The sequence below is a fragment of the Phyllobates terribilis genome, unplaced genomic scaffold (assembly GCF_046119375.1).
Source record: "Phyllobates terribilis strain yellow unplaced genomic scaffold, ASM4611937v1 Scaffold_2__4_contigs__length_985480577, whole genome shotgun sequence".
Taxonomy (NCBI): Eukaryota; Metazoa; Chordata; class Amphibia; order Anura; family Dendrobatidae; genus Phyllobates; species Phyllobates terribilis.
Genome location: NW_027362762.1, coordinates 158,648,599 through 158,670,548, shown reverse-complemented (window position 1 = coordinate 158,670,548; position 21,950 = coordinate 158,648,599). Strand labels below are relative to the sequence as shown.

The window sequence follows — 21,950 nt, the reverse complement described above, 5'->3', positions numbered from 1 at the left end:
CAGTAAAAAAACTGTAGTCTTGTGACAAGACCACCCCATAGGGTATGTGCACACTGTCTTCTTAAAGCTGTTATGCTCCGGAACCCACCTGATAAAGAGACAAATAAATGTTACAAAGAATGAACATATGCACTGCAGTATAAAAATGACTGTACATACGTTCAGTCTTTTGAATTTCTTTACTTTTCTAAAGACGCATAGCAGTTAAAATTAAGTCACTGGCCCCATTCTTCAGGCAGCTTCCACTTGGAAGCCATTCTCTATTTTATACATAGAAGTAAAAAAAAATACCCGTGGCAAACCCGCTGCAAAAAAAATGACCACAGACACAAAAACAATGCTTCAGGAAAAAAATGCCGGCGTTTTCCTGAAGCATCCTCCTGCTTGAAAAATTTAACGGGTATGCTGACATTGTGTGCACAAACTCTTCGACTGCATTCATACACAGAGGTCACGTTGCTGCAATGGCCCTGTGTCCCCTGTAGTCTTTCCACTGTTTCCTTGCACGATCCTTTAATTTTGCAGAGATACATGCAAGACTTTGAGGCAGATCGTAATGGCTCCACAGTTTTCCAGATGAAACAGCTGTTTCTGTGGAAGTTATAGTGATTGTGCGGGGAGAGACCAAAGCGGCACAGGGCTGCTGCAGTTTTCAGCTGCAGTGTGAACACAGTCTTAGAAAAAAATAATCACCTTTCAAAATTCTATTAATATTGCTGTGAGTGGCATGTCTAATATAATATAATGACTTTCACTTAAAGGTTAATTATGTTGATAATCACATAGTATTTATACGTGCGCTAATCTCCTGCCTTGTCACAAGTCTTAGCGCACAGCTTCCTGTCTATCAGGAAAGCAAGAACATAGGAATTTTTCCTTCCGGTCTACTTTCTTCCTTTTAAACATTCTTTAAAGTGTATGGGACACAGTATAGGAGGATGGTTGATCATTACTTTGTAAAGCTGGGTGACCACCCTTTCTACCTCTCTCACTGGGGTAGCTTTCCCTGGCTGCCAATTTGCAAGTCTGCCCAGTTATGCCGTGGTACGTGAACCATATATTTATAGCTACAATTGCTGTAGGACCCAATTGCTATTGGTGTAAATGCAACATTTAAATTATGACTTTCCCATAAAAGAGAAAAGCTTACAGAAGACTGATTCTTTTTGTCTCTTGTTTGCTCTTTAATGTATAATTCTTTTTTTTGCACCTATGTTTTAGGATAGCTCTTGCCTAGCTCTTGAGGTTGCCCTCAGTGACTTGTTCTCCTTCACGTCCCATAACCCTGTACATGAGCATTATTAATAAAATCCGTAGGATGTTTGTGACAGAGTTGCACAAGCTATTGTACTATTTCATAATTTTGGATAAATATGAGTGCAAGATACTGGAGTTCTGCCAGCACCAGTGCGTAAAAACTAACCGTGGCGAACATGCTAAGTCTTGTTAGTCCTGTCATATCTCCAAAGGAACTATTAGGAAAAGGTATCCCAAAGGTAGCCTCCTTGTTGAATTGTCTTTACGGGATTACAGACGCCCAACTTCTGTCCTTTTATGTGGAAATGATCTGGTTTCCTAGTCATTTAATTCAAGGCGCACCTTAAACCCCCTCCACCCACAGTTTAAGCCCTTGAGATCCAACGCCCATGACTTTTCTCCTAGCAAATTAACATTTTGTCTTGAGAATGTTTAGACCAAGGAATGGGATAATGAGGAAATACTGTTCTCTGGCTTTTGGCTTCCGTTTTACTATAGCTTGTTCCTACAAATATGTTCATAGCAAGTGTTATTTCCTTTGCTGCCTTGGGTTGCGAGTCTGTTTGCCAATTTGGGCATCAAGTGTTGCTAACTATAAGGCTAGGCAGTAGCTAACACACTGCATTGGTGCTCTTTTTCAAAAGTCCATTGTTAAGTAAGATTCTCAGTATTATTCAATTTCTCCCTTGTTTGGGGCACAAAACAGGCAATATTTGTATATTTAACCCTGATGTACAATACAAAGTTATATTGTGGTACCGTGTTAGCCAGAAAAATCCATGTAAATACTTTTATGCCCAAAAATGACAAAAGTATTCTCGGAGTGATACCTTTATTTGCTAACTAGAAAAAAAATATTTTTATTCAAGCTTTCAGAGCGCAGAGGCTCCTTCTTCAGGCAATATTACAAATGCATTTTGGGCATAAAAGTATTTATGTATATTTAGCCCTATACATTTACTATAGAGGAAAATACAATATAAGAATCCACAGTGGTGGAATATGCTTAGCTATCCAGTGTGCCCTCCAGCTAACAGTAGCCTGCATTGCACTATGTTATCATGCTTTGCATTTCTTTTTTATTGCTATAAATGGGTGTTTCATATGACCAGTGAGCCATTCACTAAACCGTGAACGTGCCATAAGCTCTGTAATTAGGATCATTGATTCTTAAGATGATCATACACAATTTGTACTTACGGATTGAGGTGTGCACAATTAGAATTAATGGTGTATGTAGGATATAACTTGTTAAGTGACCCTACTCTGTGGTATTAATGATAACTGCCTAGAATTAAAATATTACATTGAGAGGGCAGGAAAAGTACATCAGGTTAACCACTGGTAGTTTATACTGTAAACCACAGTACAAACCAAAATTTATACTCTGGTTACTGCAAATTGAAACTTGCATTTCTGTGCAAAAATTCTTTAGAACCTTTATAAGGTTATTCCCAAAATCACAATGTGGTCTTATGATAATGTACACAAATATTTATTTCTGCTAATATAGCTAATTTTACATCTGCCTCGTTTTTCACATATTCACCAAAGGATGCCCCTCTATTTACCCTCTAGTTTCAATTATAACCAGCTGTAGTTCCAGTCCTCCTGGTTAATGATGCTCAGTGCAGTCTTTCACAGCAGCATCCTGTGAGCATTACTCTTCTCTGCCTCCAGCACTGAAATAGAGTGATTGTCTACTCTATTTTCTGCCATCTACCTAAGTATAGCTGTCTATGTTCTTTTATATCATTGCTACCTTGTTTCTAGCAGAGCTCAACTTTCCTGCACACCTCCATAATGGAGCTTGTAACTACTATGCAGTGCTGAGCTGAGTTTTGTTGTTTGTCTGCTGACAGATTACTGACGTGAAACTGTAAATGCTGCTTTGTTGATGCATATGGCAGAGGATAATCTACTGCCATATGGATCAATAGAGAGTCATTTGCAGCTACACATCATTGATCTGTCTGCAGTAAACAAAAAACACAGCTCAGCTCTTCACTTCTCTTTTATTCTAGGTTGTGTCTGTTAATGGCCACAGTGTGAATGTGCACTTACACATTGCACTTATAGTAACATAACTACTGGCCCTTGCTTTCAGTTATGCTAGAAACCAGTTAAAATTATGTAAAACCAGACAGGCAGCCATAGTGATGTAGATGGAAGAAGATAAAATCTGGCTGGCAGGGTACTGTACAGGAGCAGAGAGTGCACAGAGGCATAAGGTGAATTTTACACTTAGATTAGCTTGATGATAACTGAAAGAGGTGGCGCTAGTTAATATAAAACATATATTAATAGCCTGAATTAAGAAGAGCCACTAGGTAACAGAAAAAAATGTGCTAAGTATCCCTTTAAAAAATGCTATTGGGATTTGATAATCATGCCAAGCAGAAATAAACATGGTAGCTAATATTATTGTTAGTAGGATTATTATTTATTTTTAGAGCACCATTGATTCTGTGGTGCTGTACATGAGTGTCAAACTAATAGGACAAAAATAGAAAAACATGTGCTGATAATAATGCTAAGTGGATGATCCACCCAACTCACGACTACTGGATTAATGTCGAATTGTACAAAATTCTGGGGTCAATGTAAGAAAAAAAATATCCAAAGCAATGTTACTTCCAATTCGAAGAGTCGTATCCAGAAGGTGTGTACAAGCCAAAGAGGTGAACACACAAGTATGCAGTGCCAGGGAACCCCGGCCTTTGGCATCCCTGGATATGAATGCAAAGCGAGAACCACAAACAGCCTTGCTAGTATGGGAGCCTGGCTGGTCCTTACTTCATTACGCGTTGCTGGTTGGTCCTTACACTGTTTCCTTAGTCAGAGTCTGTTCCTTCATCAGGTTGTGCGCTAACCTTCTTGGCTTTTTTAAAAAAAGAAAAAAAAAAAAAAAGACTCTCTGGATGTAGAGTTAGGCTACAACAGACATGCCACAAAAGGTGACAGATCCATTTTAAGAAGGACCAGTAGTGTACAAATCTCCTTTATTTATAGACTGGTTACCTGGTGTGAATACATTCCTTGTAGTAAAATATTGATGCCACACCTGTATTCAGCTCTGTGTAGGAAAAACGATAATGGCTATCTTTCCTATGTTAGAGCTTACAATAGTGTTTAATCAACGTGCAGACTGAATAGACAGCACTATCAAGCAATGCCCAGGTTTTGCTACGCCTGAGATATCAGACGTTGACTACCAACCAAGGTAAATATCGGTCAAACCCATGTAATTCGCTTGGTCTCTGATCTGCCAACCGTTCTTTAAACTGTTAATTGCTTTGGCTGGTGTTACTACCTTTACACAGGGCCTCATAAAAGGCTATTTCCATTCTAAACACTCAAGACTTAATTGCTGACCTTCACTATCACCACCTATGGCCTGATCCTTCTTAGAAGAGAGTGCATTCCTCAGTCCTCCATTATTTTTACCTTGATATCTTTACACAATCAAGGTGCAGCCTTCAGTGAATCAGAGACCAAGGTGGGAGGAGATGAGAGATCACCGGCTCACCCTGCCTAGGAGTTCCCACGGGCTGCACAGGGACCTGGCACTTAACCTAGTATTTTTGGCAGGTGTCCCAAGCTGTTTGACAAGCGCAGATGGGTTATATTTATACTGGGCCCTTTTAACATGAAAATGATTAATGGTTTATTTTTATTTTTTTGTTTAAGGAAAAGTGGTGACAAAGCTATGGAGGCTTGCAAAGAAAAATCAGATTGTGTGAGCTAAACCAAGGCAGGGCAAGTCAATCCAATGGTCAGTGTAGCCATAGAGCCTTATTCATCTGCAGAACACCAACGTTTGAAATCTTCTCGAGGCTCCCCAATGATATGGAAAATAAATTACTTTCTTTTTTTTCTGAAATAGTTAAAACATGAGCGCAGGTTCAATAATCATACTATTTTATTTGCATATCTTGGTAGGATGCCAAGAGTAGTGCTATCAATGTGCTGTGAACTGTAAAACTAGTCAAGGGAGTAGGAGAGCCGCTATTGCTGTCTGGAGGTAGAATTATGTACTAGCGTTAATTCATCGCACTCTCTTAGTTGTGATAAAGTGTAATTTATTGATACAGCATAAATCAGATTAATCAGACCAGTGATGGGTGGCGACAATATATTGGGACGTTTCGGCCTAAATTGGTCTTATTCAATCCAGTCGCTATTGCTGCTGCCTGATGTAGGGGTCGAGGATTTAGGCTATTCTTAAGACCAGGAGTGAGATCTCTGTAGGGATAGACTCTTAGTGATCCAGGTAATGCTGGTTTCAGTAGTTTAGTAGAAGTCAGTGACTGGCCGATGGCAGGGCTGAGCTGGTAGTGGTGAATAGCGGCGCGGGCTGCGCCTTGCTTATGGGAGGCCACAATCAAATATTTGGCCACAATCAGATAAAGGTTTTAGTATTTCAATGTTCAAAGAATAAGTATTATATTTACGACCTATTAATATTCTACTGCTTATATAGTAACATATTCCGCATACATACAGAGATCCTAATCATACTAACAATGTTCTTGATGCAACATTTGCACTGGCAATAGGGGTTCATGCATAAGGGGAGGAGTAAAATATAAAATAGGGTAACCTTAATGGTCCAGTATTAACCCATAGCAGGCTATGGATCATGTATCAGGCAGACATACAATACCTATATAGTATACCTGCTGTGTGCATGAACCTTTGTAAACCTCCTTGGACATTTGTAGTGAGAATGACTAGCAGCTGAGAAGAGATTTTTTTGTGAAAATGATTTTCATTGGTCGAATCTAATTTTTTTTGTCTTTACGGTTTTACATGAGAAAGGGGGCATTATGTATGTGAGACATGTAATGACTGACAGTCTGCTCTCCTGATCTACATGCCTCACACAGGTAACGCCTCCTTTCATCTAAACTAATCTCTGGAGGCAGATTCTCAGGGAGAGCTATGTCCGGCCCAGAGATCTTAATACCTCATTTACATGTTAAGAAAAACTTCATTGCATTTTTCTGGAATAAGATATTGGATTTCAGATATCAAGGTATCATTTTATTGAACTTTTTATAATCTGCGTGCCTATATAGACAGCGTAGGAGGATTGATCCTACTGACAAATTCCCTTTAACTGATCTGATTTTTCTAGCTTCATGCCATCTATTTAGTGGCAGCAGTATAGGGTGTTGCTGCCATGTCCCTTTGATTTCAACGAGACAATGATGCAATGCCGTGCACAGCCACTATCATGTAGACATTGTGCAGGCAGACAGAGCGATGTGAACATTAAAGGGGATGCTGCACTTCCACTAGCACTACATCTCATGCAAACAATTGTGGTGAGGGGGTGCTGTGAGGCAGACCCCATCCATTTAATTTTGATGGCTTCTCCTAATGATAGACCATTGATATTCTGATCTTGGAAAATGACTTTAATAACTTGATTGTCAAAACTGCTTCAACTATCATATTAAAACAAAGTAAAAATATTATCCAAAACAAGTAAAAAAATCATATTTTATTGGATATTTTCATTACTTAGGATTTCCTTTGTATATAATTTCACCCAGCCATCTTTATGATCTATGCGGCGATTTGAAGGTGCTTAATTTTGGATAATTTTCCGCATTTTAGGTTGTCATCCTTGGTGAAAAGCATTAGCTTTCTTCCATTGTGCTGGTATACTCAGCTCTTGTATGGGTTGAGATCCTTCTCGACATGCATTCAGTTCAGTCAAAAAAAGAACAAATTCTCATCCCTTTGTTATGGGTGAAGGTAAGCTTAGGTTACCATGTCTGCTTGCCAGCTAGACTTCAGATGTGGCTGTGCTGTGCCATATGCTAGCTTCAGATGAAAATTATGTTACCCATAACTAGGAGAAAGCTGGTGTCCTGTTTCTGAAGGGTCCAGGTATTTGGTCACAGTTTGAATAATCCTTTCTTTGTCCTTCGGGTTATCCCGTTACGTTCTGTTACCAAAATCCATGAAAAAAAAGAAGAATGTAAACAATAGGTAAATACAGATGATAGAGAATGAAATATGACTCACGATGAGGAGGTCCTTTGTAAGCCTTGTGAAGGATGTGAAGAAGCTGCTGATTGAGTTTCAGTGGAAAACCCCCATATAACAGTACAGGACTATGAAAATGAACTCCAATTAGAGCCGGCTTAGTCATTGTGAGATACACTGTTTACAAACATTGCGGCCATACAAGCATTCATTCTCCTTATTAGCATATTCCCGTCATTGACATCCATTCCCTGTGGAGGTTCATCAGTTTGTGGGATAAAGCTGTGTTTGTAATCGGCACATACAGAAGACACAAGTCTACGAAAACTCGAAAAGAGTTGGTGTTGAAGAGAAAGGAGGCAAAAGTTGAGTAGCAACACGATTGGTGGATGTTCACAGGCGTATGAATTTGGCCATATACCAGAGATTTCCTAACGATCAATTTGCCAGTTATTGTGGTTTCTGATTTTAACTTGGGTACATACAGGATATAATGGTGGATATATGTATGTTACAGTAGTAATATCAATCCATAATGATGTAGCGGATATAATGGCTAAATGCACAGGTTGGCAAAGTTGGTTGATGGGTACATCCTAGTGAACAACATATTTGATGTTGTAAAACGTAAAATAATTGCAATTTTCTTAGTTTAAAGGGAGGTTAAGTCCTCATTGATATATCTTTTTATCCGAGAGTCATCAGCTCCGGAGATCCCAGACAAACTGATGATTTTGCTGGGGAAAGTTTCAGCCAAATTTGAAATTTCTGTGGTCCTTGCCGAAACAATGTATGACGGCAGCCATATTTTGATCCAACTCTGCTCGGGGTCCTGAGAGGCAGACTCCTCTTTTTGTGACATTTTTATGCCCTGCCTTGCCCTGTTTTCTGTGCAACAATGTGCACATTCAGTTACTATGTAATAGACTACTCCTGCATGCTTCCCTGACTAGAGATGAGCGAACTCGAACTTAAAAGTTTGGCGTTCATACCAGACTGTGTCTGGTGCTAAACCCTAAACTCAGACTTCTCCTGGAAGTCCGTTCCAATGTTCGAAGTTCTGGGGGGAGTCCATTGCAGAGAGAGAGAAAATTTTCCAGCCAAAAATTTGGGTCCCCATTGTTTTCAATGGGATTCGGTTTCTGATTCAAGTTCTGGTAAAGTTCTGGTACGTGAACCAAACTTTGGAATAAAGTTCAGATCGGGTACTGGAACCTGAACTTCCACGGGTCACCTCATCCCTAACCCTGACACTTTTCAGGTCCCTCACGAAAATGCAACAGATAACACAAAAATCAGGATAGATAGTTTCCCTACAATGCAAATAGGAAATATCCAGAAGCAGGAAACATTATATGTCATTATATGTCGTTGTTGAAGGAGAAGAGAAGAATAGTATAGAACGGAGGCGGATCAGTGTGCTGTATGGATCTGTTCCAGATTACAGCAAATATGCACACACCGATCCCATTACAGTAGTATCTCTAAATATAGACAGAAGATTAATGCCATATGTTCAATCATCCTAAAATTCTTCTGTCACCCCTAACCCCTCCAGAGACACAGCGCACCCCAGCCTCGTAGAAAACAGGATATATAAAGACACTTCACCTTGTTTTATTTTTAGCATGTCATTTCCTCTTTAACGCACCAACATTTCAGTTCTCACTGGAGACATGAGAGCAGTTATTTGCTGACAATCTGAAATTGCATAAACATGAACAGATGTATCTGTGACATCTACATACCTATCTCCATGCAGAGGAATAATTAGAAATGAGGCACAATGTACCCCAGCTATCACAGAGTAACAGTATTGAGGGTAGATGTAACCGCAACTGGTTTTCATAGTACTAAAATAGATTGAGATCAGTTTGTTCAAAGTGCATTTCTGCAGGGCAGGAGCACTGATAGGGTTGTGGTTAGGCACTTGCTAGCAGGCCGCTGGCTCTCCACTCCCTGTCTGGTCTGTTGTTAATCTTCAGATACTCTGTACTCTGCAGATAATGCGTGCTCTGTGTTTATAATACCAGCTCCATGTTTGGAAAGGCAGCCATAGACATTAGATTCTGCACGCACTAATGTGCAAGTATGGTAGAAAACAGGCTTCTTAAAGGGCATCTGTCAGTAGGATCAACCCTCCTAAGCCGTCTATAATGGCATGTAAGTCATAGGAAATTGAATAAAATGATACCTTGGTATCTGAGATCCGATGTCTTATTCCAGAGAAATCCATGTTTTTCTTATATGTAAATGAGCTGTTCAGGACTATGGGCCGGACACTGATCTGTATGAGAATCTGCCTCCAGGGCTTATTTTTAATATAATATAACTCCCCCGTTACAAGTGTGAGACAAGTAACTAACAGAACAGTAGAACTGAACTATGCCTTTATACAAACACATTTGCTGCAGCTCTCACAGCTCTGCTGTATCACTGGCTGCTTGTGAGATGGAAGCTGAAGCACTGAGAGATGGAGATGACACTGCAGATATGTCAGTTATCACACACAGCTCTGCAGTGAAATCAGGGGAGCAGAATGCGCCCATGTCTCGCACTGGTAATGCCTCCTTTCATTTATTAAGCTCTGGAGGCAGATTCTCATACAAATCAGTGTCCGGCCAATATATCTTAACATCTCATTTACATATAAGAAAAATGTGGATTTCTCTTGAATTAAAAATGGGATTACAGATATCAAGGTATCATTGTATTCAGCTTCCTATAACCTTCATGCCTATATAGACGGCTTAGGAGGGTTGATCCTACTGACAGATTCCCTTTAAGGGGAGATGAAGAAATTTACTCTGGGCTATGCATTGAGTTTGGCTGTGACACAAATCTTGGGGACAGAGATCATGAGTGAGTGTGGTCAGTCTCTGCAATGTAGGTTCACTATGTAGCGATGTAACAGCAACATAGGGCAATTTTTACCTTCCCAACATGTAGCATGGCCAAAGTTGTCATGTAGCCAGAGCCTAAAAGCCCCCATGCACATTAGATTAATGTCAGCCGAACCCATTGATATTGACACACTCTGTTGACAAAAGTCTAATGTGTATGGAGGTCCCCAACAGATGATTGTCGGTGGAGATTAGAATTCGGCATTCTCAATTTTGCATTGTCAATGCATTTGTTCTCTAGAGATAAGTCGCCACTAGTGATGAGCGAGCATGTTCGTTACTTGAGATTTACTAGCATGCTCGGGTGTTTTCCGAGTATCTTCAGCGTGCTCAGGTGTTATGTTTGAGTCACTCCGTGCTCATGATTTGCGACTGTTTGACAGCTTTCATACATGTGAGGAATGCCTGTTTCTTAGGCATTCCTCACATGTATTAAAGCTGTCAAACAGTCGCAAATCATGCACACAGAGTGACTAAAGCATAACACCCGAGCACGCAGAAGATTCTCAGTGAGCACCCGAGCATGCTCGCTGAAAGGGATAACAGAACATGCTCGCTCATCACTAGTTGCCATCAAAGATGTCTGGCAGCAGCTCACTCTTAGAGAACACATGAGCTCTTAGCAGAGCAAGCACTCCTGTGTATGACAGAGGTGAGTGAGATAACTACTGACCGAATGATCAGCCAAACCATTGTTCGACCAACAGTCATTTAAAGTGTATGTGGGCTTTAGAGCTAAAAGAGGATCACTTTGTCTACAGCTAGCTCACAGAGGCTGTCTTATCACAGGAAATCTGTTGAAAAAGAGCTTTTCTATTCTATAAAATTTTGACATATTCCTAGTTTTGCTTCCGCCTGATGGAAAAAAAATATATATTCAGTTTTCCATCAGCTGAACACACTGAACATCAGGTTCATACATTTAACTGCGCTGATACATTGTCGCAAATTTTCAGGAGAGATACATTTACTTTGCTGTTGATGTATTTAGCTCACAGAGGATTATCTCGAGTTTTGTTCTTTGGGACATCAGGCACAAACAAATGTTGAAAAATTTTTTCCCGTTTTTTTGTCTAAAAATTATATTTTTTGCTTCCTCGATAGTTAAAAGAATTTTCTAGGAATCAAAGTATTACTTCCTCTTAAAAATTGCACCCAATTGTCATCTGCTAAGCCCTCAAAGGTTTATGCTTCCCAATCTGAGGGCAGCGTAAAATAGGGACATAGACTCTGATTCTAGTGATGTGTCTCTTGCTGTGCTTTTTGTAATTTTGATAAAATCCTTGTTACTTCTTTCATCTGCTGCAGCTGTGTCAGTCTTCTCAACAATGAGCTCTATCTAAACCTGCCCAGCATCAATCATTGACAGCTTTTTGCCTACACTTTGTATAAGCAGAAAGCTGCCAACTATTCGAGGAGGGGCAGTTCACTAATATCGAGGACTAAGAAGGAGCTTTTCATTGAGAGGACTAGCAGATCTGTAGCAGATAATGCAGTGAGTTTATCAAAGTTACAGCAAGAAGCCCAGCAAGTGACACATTGCTGTAATCGGGGCCTTTTCCCCTACTTTATTGTGTCCTCAGATGGGGCCGCAAAAATCTGGTGACAGAAGTGGCTGCATATAAATAATCTAGCTATAGGTGTAATATATCTAGGTTACATTACATGCTGGATTCACTTGATGGTGCAAGTGCATTATGTGACATGTATTGCAATTTAGGCTGGTTTCACACGTCCAAATTTCAGAGTTCATGTACAGATTGCTATTTCCAAACTAGTCATGGGTCTCCTGATCCGATCTCGACAGCCTCCTAGGTAGATATGAGGTTGTTGAGTTTAGGTCAGAAGAGTTTGAGACCAGCCGGCCCGGACATAGCTGTCCATACACAGCCTGTGATACTCAGATGGGCACACTTTTTAAATGTGCCCCCCCATGTGGGCATTACTAACGAATGTGATTTTTGGTAAAATGTTTCATAATGCTGCTTGGCTCGTATGACTATTGGGTTTTCAAGAAATAGGGGTATAAAAGCTTGAGACCATCTTGTACAGTGGAATAACGTGTTACTTAAAATCTCCTTGGTGGTAAGGATTAGCCTGCTATCTACTTTATCATTTGTTACATACTAATTTGTATGTTTTCTTTTATACAAGCTTCTTTGGCTTCATCTACTAAGGTACGACCCGATTACCAGAAAATTCATATATTACTACTAAAGTTACAACTAAACTATGAATAATGGTAACCCAGAGTCTGGGTGGGTCATTTCTGTACGGCTGGTTGTCTTTTCAGGATTATTGAGAGGTAAACAGGCAGAGGTATTTGTCAGACTTGGTGATTGACTAAGGAAAGTCCCTTAAATCTCCGCTAGAACATGTAGCAGTATGCAAAGTCCTTGGTCAATCGCTACAACACTTTCTAACTTTCCTCTCATTTCACCAGAAAATAATATCACATAACTGAACTGGAGACAACCCTAGCTTAATTTTTATACCCCCGCCTCTCCCCCCCATGCAATACAAATCCGGAAAATGTGCAGCTAGTTCAGGTTGTAGCCGGAATGGTGACACGCCAAAGAAAATACATCCTTGAATAGAACTTAAATCATTCACAAATATCAATGTTGTCGAAGAAGTTGAAATATCAGTCTTTACAAATATGGGATTAAGCTAAAAATTGTGCTCATATTTACATATTCACTTTATATAATGTCCAGTCACTTTTAGGCTATGTTCACACGCACCGCTTTTTTCTGTGTTTTTTGTTCTGCAGCCAAAACCTGCTCTCTTAGCAGTAAAAACAATTGTTTTTGCTGCAGGTCTTGCAGTGCTTTTTGGGTGCGGATTAGATGTGTGCTTTGTCTACTGTACTTGTTCAATAAAGTTACAGTAGTTTTATTTACCAAAATTACTGCAAAAAACATTTTTTGCAGTGTTTTTCACTTTCACATTGCAACACTGAAAGAACTGAAATGCCGCAGTTCTCGCATTTGGTCAAAAACAATCGTGTGCATGAGATTTCTGAAATCACATAGCTTTTACTGGTACTATAAAAAGTTGCTTTTCATTTGCATAACAAAAGCTGCATAAAACACTGCGTGTGAACATAGCCTAAATCATATCATCCACCTTTAACTATAGTATAAAATGAAGTGGTTCCTTTGGTTGCCATTGTAAATAATCAATAACTTTGTGGGTAAACCCTCCTCTAGTAGTTGACATGTGCCGATATCATACTTGTTCCCAAATTCCTGCTGATTGCACCCGCGCAGGTATGTGGGGACACAATGTCTTGTGGAAGTCAGCGGCATCGAACAACAATAAAATAGCAATTTTCTGTTTCTCCATATTGTAAAAACATAAATCTCAAACAAGCAGGGAATTCTTGGAGATTGGAAATTAATATTTGATTATTGATGATTTGTTTTGCAGTGGATTTGACTGTTCCCTCAAGCACAGTCCTGACACAACCTACCCCTATGGAGTTTCACGTCATCCATCACATTAACCCGCGGCCTGACGCTGCTCTTCTCAACATGAAACCGTCCCAGCAAGCCCTCTTCTCCACCATCACGTCCCCGCAGCACATGGACCACAAGCTTAGGGTAGGTGATATCACCATCCTGTCTGTGCATACAGTGTTTATGCCTTCAGTCGTACATTTACGCTCCTGACATACAGTATACCTCTATTGCAAAAAGAACTTCGGCACTCCATACATGTATGGAGTGCCGAAGTTCTTTTTGCAATTGAGATTACTTTTTTCTTCAGAGCACCCGAATAGACCAGTGAGCGACCCCTCTCTTTTTTCTATACAGTATACCTCCGGCGGACAGCTCTGTTAGTCTGCATTCAGTGCAGTCCTCGAGGAGATACCACGTAGACCAAGGCCAAAAAGGACACATTTTCGGCTTTCATCGAGTGGATGGGACACTGTGTATGCATCTAACTTTTATGCCTGGAGTTTTTTCTGGCATATATCTTTAAATGTACAGTAGACGCAGTGTGCATTGACACTAAAGCTGATAGTTATAATGTCGGCACATTTTTAGCATCCATACAAGTGTCGGAAGTCATGGCCCGATTGTGAGTCTACCACCCTGAACTAATACCAGCATGATTTAATAAAGTCAATTAATTCACTAAAAAGGTTAGGAATCAAAGAAAAGAACTGAAAGGAGGCGGGAGAGGGGGCAGAAACCTGGAAAAATACCTAAACATACCCAGCATATCCAGAGCATACCCAAAAAACATGCCTTAGATATAAATGGGTAAGATGTAAGTAAGGGCAGGCAACAAGTAAAATCACAAATAAGTAAGTAGACATTAGTTAGTGGGATTGATTTTTTTATCTTTCATCCTTGTTAATTATATATGTATATATATATATGTATGTGTGTATATATATATGTTTATATATAACAAAAGAATAAAGCATCAGTCTATGCGCTAACATGTTTGCAGACATTTAATATATGAAATTTAAACTGAATTACTGCTATATAGAATATACTTATAAAATAAAGGTACTTAGTGCACAAATTGGTAAATTCATGAGAGCCCAGCAGCTACGATAAAGCATCCGTTCTCTGATAGGACATTATCAAACATGCCTCTCCCAGGCTAAAAGCCTGCAAATAGAAAGGACAGGTAGTATCCAGCATTAATTAGAAACAGCTTTAGGCTGATGGGAGGAGCGCTCAGCCAAATATGGAGGCAGTTACCATCTCTAATAATATACTACAAAAAACTGACCAGCCCTCTGAAAAGAATAAAGCAAGTGTGAACAGGTGCAAGCTGGCAAGTCTGCACAATATACAATCAAAAGAATACAGCAGCGCTCTATGCACTAAGATGTATGCAACATTGAATATATGACATTTGGACTGCATTACTGCTACTTAGAATATACTTATAAAATGAAGGCACTTACCTTACAGATTGGCCAATTTATAAGAGCCCACCAATCATGGCAAGGTGTTTATCTAGAAAACATGGCATAAATATAAATAGACAATTAAAATCAATCACAAATCAGTAAGTAGAAATAAAGTAGTGATATTGACTTTTGTATCTTTCTATATTAACCTTTGTGTATTGTTTTTGTTAACATACACATTCTCCACAAGTCCAGACTAAATGGAAACAATCCCACCATGCACTATTCTGGTCTATGTGTTGTACGGAGCTGAATGGTGCATGCTTCTGTATCCATCCACAACGCGTCATTAATTAGCTTATATGACCAGCCCAATTTTTCACATGGCGATCTCCTTAAGAGATTGAAATCTTTTTCTGATAAACAAAGATGTGTACGAGGTCTCCTCTAATCCTTTAGTATCGATCCACCATATGGGACATACTTACATGCTGGGACCTAATTAACCTGTTCATGTCTATACAGTTACAATTATTGTATCCCATTCATGCAGGGTTGCCGACTTGACTTTTTATTTTTTTCTGGATAGCTTATCACAAAGTCAATATTTTTTTACGGACACATTGGAAAACCATAATAAATCATGATGATTATAAGTGATACATGTCTATAGACATAGTTCTGATATGAAGACATCATCTGCATTCACTGTCAAATGATGATAATTACAGTCAAAATAATCTGTATAAGTTTCTTCAGCTTCAAAAAAAATCACAAACGCCTTCATTTCTTTTTTATGGACTTTTTATGGACTATCCTGGAATTTCTGGACGGTTGGCGACCCTGCATTCATGTAAAATTGTGTTCACAATGCTGTCAGTCATATTTGCAAGAATAGCAGAGCATTGAGTGATATTCTTGCTCGCAAAACGATGGACACCGCAATGTAACTACAGCACAACAGGTCCAGGACTTTGTCGCGGCTTTTGTTATCTTTCGTGAATATTGCCATACTGTCTTTGTATGTTCTGTTAGTTTAGTTTTGTTGAGAAAAAAAAAGTTTAGAGCCCTATGGGGTTGAGCTGCAATACCAGACACACCCTGAGGTCAGGGGTGGCGCTTTTTCTGATGAAGAAACCTATATCCCATTTACATTTGCTAATGGACATGACCCTGTGAGATTGATCGCCTGTACCCTCACAGCAGTGACCATGTCACATATGAATCTCTGATATCCTGTCTCCTACCGCCATGGTCTGAACTCCGTTCTTGTCTTGCAGCTGAACATGGAATGTCGCAATGCCGATCATGGACGACAGAACCAAAGTCTCAGGCAGCTGGTCAACAAGGACAAAAGCAAATGCAGTAAGAGAATTGTTATTATGTTACGCTATCACATCTAATACACTATTGTAAATGACAGACTGCAAAGGGAATTAATGCAGAGTTTACAGTAATAGCACGCTGTAAACCTGTGATAAAATCTGACATTCCCCATAATTGCTCGGCTGGTAATTCAGTATGCTTTATGGCAGCTTGTGTTGTGGACAGGTCGGCTGGGCAATCACAGGGAATTTTTCATTTTCAGCAGTACTTGTTATTTAACACATACATTACAAATGAGTAATTCACCTTTAGTAAGTAACTAAAAGAAGTATCTATGATAAAACGAGTCGTGGGTCCCTTATGATTGGCCTCGGGACTGATCGGTACAGTTGCATCACTAGTAAGTGTGTGGCTGATGACCATAGTACAAGATCTCCCTCTGGAGGGGGAATGCAGAACAACTGGGATAGTTATGTGTTTTTACATCATTGGCAAATATTTTACATTTTCATAAAAAACACTTGAAATAAAAAGAAAAAGAAAAAACTCTGTTCGTGTACACTGTGATTTCAGCTATAGTAAATAAAAAAATACATATTTCACTGATCCAAGACCTTTATGTTGCTGGCTTGTCGATTATTCTGGACCATCGAATGGACAGATTTGTCTGCCATAGGGACAGGGGTTGTTTGGGACAAGTGGGGCACATTTACTGGAAAAGGTCCTTGTAGGATTCCAGTGTCTGCTTCATTTGGACTTTTCCATATCTTGGGAGAATTCAATACAGCACAGAATATTACATTTATACTTGGATTTCACCACATGTAAAATTTTAATGGTTGGATAGTCCTTTCTCTTAGCTGCCGTCAAACCTATTTCCATTCATGCTCAGTCACATTTATCAGTGGTTGTAGCTGTCTATAATCTGCTATATTTGTTATACTTCTAACTTTGCTTCCTTTGGTCCTAGGTGCCAATGCCAGCCCAGCAGTGAAGCAGAAACTGTCAGAGATGATACGCAACAAGCAGCAAGTAGACCGTTACAACCCCACGAATCACATCAGCTCCGCCATTTCTAACAGGTAAATATATATTTTGGTGTACTGCATTAACGAACAGTGGAGAAGAGCGGACAGGGTTCATTAAATGGAGAGAAATAATTGTTGTTGCAATCTTGCATAATTTCAGTTCATTTGGGGAGTCCCTTGGAGGTGGTCACATTGTGTGAAAGAGTGGAGAGGGTTGGTTTTCTCTATGGGCTAACAGTAATGGAAGACTAATCTATTTAGTTATATAAAAGCAATAATTTATCTAAGGTACTAGGGAAAATATATATTCTTGTACCGTGTTAGCCAGTAGATAGAAAAATATTTAGATTTGAGAGTCCTCAGTGGTTGATACCTTTTAATGGCTAACTGAAAAGATGGTAACAAATTGCAAGCTTTCGAGACTACTCAGGTCTCTTCATCAGGCATAGTATACCACAAAATCTGAAGAGTCACATATTTATACACAATAAGACACACAAGAAAAAAAAATGCAATAGGTAAGACAGGTGATGAAAAGCAGAGTTATTATGGAAGAGATAAACAGTTCTGGCTATAAATATTTTAGCAGTTAATAGATAAGGAGTGTGAAGGTTTTATTGTCCTTTGACCAGGTCCAGTGTTGTGATGGCCTCACAATTCTGAGGAGCACATTCCTTAGTTGATGTAGAATGACATAATCCATGCGACACATTCATTCCTGCTCTGAAAGTGTTAAAGGTCACCATCAGTTTATATTCTGAGATTCTTCTTTCTGTTTGAGATTTGAAGTTACCTTTTAATATCAGTAATTTCATATCTTTTATGCTGTGATCAGGAGAACAAAAATGCTTGGCTAAAGGCAGATCTATTCTTTTTTCTTTTATTGTGTGGCGATGATGATTCATCCTTGTTCTAAGTTTTTGCCCTGTCTCCCCTACATAAAGACCCCCAGCTGGACATTTGGTACATATAATTAAGTACACTACATTAGATGTGATACAGCTGAACGTACCTGGGACCTTATAGTCCTGATGTGAATTGGGGATCTTTATCTTGTCTGTGGTCATTATAAACTGACAGGTTTTACATTTTTTCTGGTTGCAAGGAAAGGTACCTGTAGCTGGTGGAGATGACAGGGAGCTTCTGACAATGATGCTTCTTAGATTTGGGGGCTGCCTGAAACACAGAAGTGGGGGGTCTGGAAATATGGATTGTAATCGGGCATCTTTTTGTAGTAAGGGTTGTAGTTTCCGTGCAGCTCTTCTTAGCGCCTCCAGATTTGGATTGTAGGTGACTACTAGAGGCACCCGGTTGTTTTCTTGTTTGGTTTTGTAATGTAGGAGATGATTCCTTGATATTCTGGTGGCTCTTGTAATCTGGTTCTCAATTGTTCTTGGATGGTAGCCCTGTTTCAAAAAGGTCTTTCTGAGGCCATCAAGGTGTTTGTCTCTATCCATCTGGTTGGAACATATCCGATTGTATCTGATGGCTTGGCTGTAAACAATCAAGTTTTTTATGTGTTTTGGATGGAAACTGTCCCATTTAAGGTATGTAGGACGGTCGATTGGTTTCCGGTACAAGGATGTCTCTATTTCATTGTTCTGTAGCTTGATGATGGTGTCCAAAAAGTTAATTTCAATACAGGAGTAGTTGAGTGTTAGGTTGATGGTGGGATGAAATTGATTAAAGTGTTCATGGAGCGTCTTCAGCTGTTGCTCAGACCCCGTCCAGATGATTAAAATATCGTCAATGAAACGATAGTAGGCCAGAGGCCTGATGGGACTTGAGGACAAAAAGCCACTTTCAAGCTTGGCCATGAAAAGATTTGCGTACTGTGGAGCCATTTTACTTCCCATCACTGTACCAGTTTCCTGTAGATATATGTTGTTATCAAATTCAAAGTAATTGTGGGTAAGGATGAATTCTGTAAGTTTGACCACAGAATCGGCAACAATTCCTGTATTTTCTATGAAGATTTTGCAGGCATTTAATCCATCCTTGTGTGGGATATTGGAATACAAAGATTCCACATCCATGGTGGCCAGGATGGTTCCTTCTGGTAGAGGACCTAGTGCTGCTAGTTTATTCAGTAGCTCTTTCGTGTCCTGAATGTAGCTGGGTGTATTCTTTACCAGTGGTTTAAGAACACACTCTACCCATCCAGAAACTTGCTCAGTAAGGGTGCCCGCACATGAAATAATTGGTCTTCTTGGATTTCCAGATTTGTGGATTTTGGGGAGCATATAGAATGTCCCTATTCTTGAACTCTCTGGTATCAGGTCATCGGCTCTTATGGATTCATCAGGCAGACACGATACCAACTTGTTTAGTTCCTTGTAATAGTCCTGTGTAGGATCAGACTCCAGTTTTTTGTAGTAGCGCGTGTCCACCAGTTTGCTTCCTTCATGTAGTCTGATGTGTCTGTCAGCAGGTTTAATGATGATTTCTTTGTTGGTTTTCAAAGATTGTATGGCCTTTCTCTCCTGGGCACTGATGTTGGATGTGTCTCCATTCCGGACACAGAAGCATCTAACTGTGTCATCAATCTCTCAGATTATACACCAAACAAAGCAGAGTTGGCTGTGCTTTCTAGAGGACTCTCATTTTGTCCTACTAAGGCCCTAGATAAAACTGAACTCTGTAGTGATATGGAAAATTATTTCAGGAGACTGCGCCTGAGGGAATACTTCAATGCTACAGAAGATTCAGAACCCACCCTAACTGAAGGAAAAGGGATCTTGACAACCAAGAAGAGGTCAGATTGGACACCTCCACCTGGACGAAACCCTTATTTGGATACATATATAGACTCCTTCAGACATGTGATAAAATCCACCATCTTAGACACAAACAGGAGACAAGCATCCAACATCAGTGCCCAGGAGAGAAAGGCCATACAATCTTTGAAAACAAACAAAGAAATCATCATTAAACCTGCTGACAAGGGTGGTGCAATAGTCATGATGAACACATCAGACTACATGAAGGAAGCAAACAGACAACTGATGGACACGCGCTACTACAAAAAACTGGAGTCTGATCCTACACAGGACTATTACAAGGAACTAAACAAGTTGGCATCGTGTCTGCCTGACGAATCCATAAGAGCCGATGACCTTATACCAGAGAGTCCAAGAATAGGGACATTCTATATGCTCCCCAAAATCCACAAATCTGGAAATCCAGGAAGAACAATTACTTCATCTGTGGGCACCCTTACTGAGCAAGTTTCTGGATGGGTAGAGTGTGTTCTTAAACCACTGGTAAAGAGTACACCCAGCTACATTCAGGACACGACAGACCTACTGAATAAACTAGCAGCAATAGGTCCTCTACCAGAAGGAACCATCCTGGCCACCATGGATGTGGAATCTTTGTAGTCTAATATCCCACACAAGGATGGATTAAATGGCTGCAAAATCTTCATAGAAAATACAGGAATTGTTGCTGATTCTGTGGTCAAACTTACAGAATTCATCCTCACCCACAATTACTTTGAATTTGATAACAACATACAGTACAGACCAAAAGTTTGGACACACCTTCTCATTTAAAGTTTTTTCTGTATTTTCATGGCTTTGAAAATTGTATATTCGCACTGAAGGCATCAAAACTATGAATTAACACATGTGGAATTATATACTTAACAAAAAAGTGTGAAACAACTGAAAATATGTCTTATATTCTAGGTTCTTCAAAGTAGCCACCTTTTGCTTTGATGACTGCTTTGCACACTCTTGGCATTCTCTTAATGAGCTTCAAGAGGTAGTCACCGGAAATGGTCTTCCAACAATCTTGAAGGAGTTCCCAGAGATGCTTAGCACTTGTTGGACCTTTTGCCTTCACTCTGTGGTCCAGCTCACCCCAAACCATCTCGATTGGGTTCAGGTCTGGTGACTGTGGAGGCCAGGTCATCTGGCGTAGCACCCCATCACTCTCCTTCTTGGTCAAATAGCCCTTACACAGCCTGGAGGTGTGTTTGGGGTCATTGTCCTGTTGAAAAATAAATGATGGTCCAACTAAACGCAAACCGGATGGAAAAGCATGCCGCTGCAAGATGCTGTCGTAGCCATGCTGGTTCAGTATGCCTTCAATTTTGAATAAATCCCCAACAGTGTCACCAGCAAAGCAGCCCCACACCATCACACCTCCTCCTCCATGCTTCACGGTGGGAACCAGGCATGTAGAGTCCATCCGTTCACCTTTTCTGCATTCCACAAAGACACGGTGGTTGGAACCAAAGATCTCAAATTTGGACTCATCAGACCAAAGCACAGATTTCCACTTGTCTAATGTCCATTCTTTGTGTTCTTTAGCCCAAACAAGTCTCTTCAGCTTGTTGCCTGTCCTTAGCAGTGGTTTCCTAGCAGCTATTTTACCATGAAGGCCTGCTGCACAAAGTCTCTTCTTAACAGTTGTTGTAGAGATGTGTCTGCTGCTAGAACTCTGTGTGGCATTGACCTGGTCTCTAATCTGAGCTGCTGTTAACCTGCGATTTCTGAGGCTGGTGACTCGGATAAACTTATCCTCAGAAGCAGAGGTGACTCTTGGTCTTCC

General features: G+C 40.0%; 1 protein-coding gene across 7 annotated transcripts in view; it reads left to right on the top strand.

The window, feature by feature from the left end:
- HDAC7 (histone deacetylase 7) overlaps positions 1-21,950 on the top strand; it is a 439,476-nt gene that overhangs the window by 363,296 nt on the left and 54,230 nt on the right. For all 7 annotated transcript variants that reach the window (XM_073663183.1, XM_073663180.1, XM_073663181.1 and 4 more), the window contains 3 exons: positions 13,593-13,765; positions 16,320-16,404; positions 17,336-17,447. In XM_073663183.1, coding sequence (XP_073519284.1) covers positions 13,640-13,765; positions 16,320-16,404; positions 17,336-17,447 — 323 coding nt within the window. In that variant the 5' untranslated portion in view covers positions 13,593-13,639. The remainder of the gene's footprint in view (positions 1-13,592; positions 13,766-16,319; positions 16,405-17,335; positions 17,448-21,950) is intronic.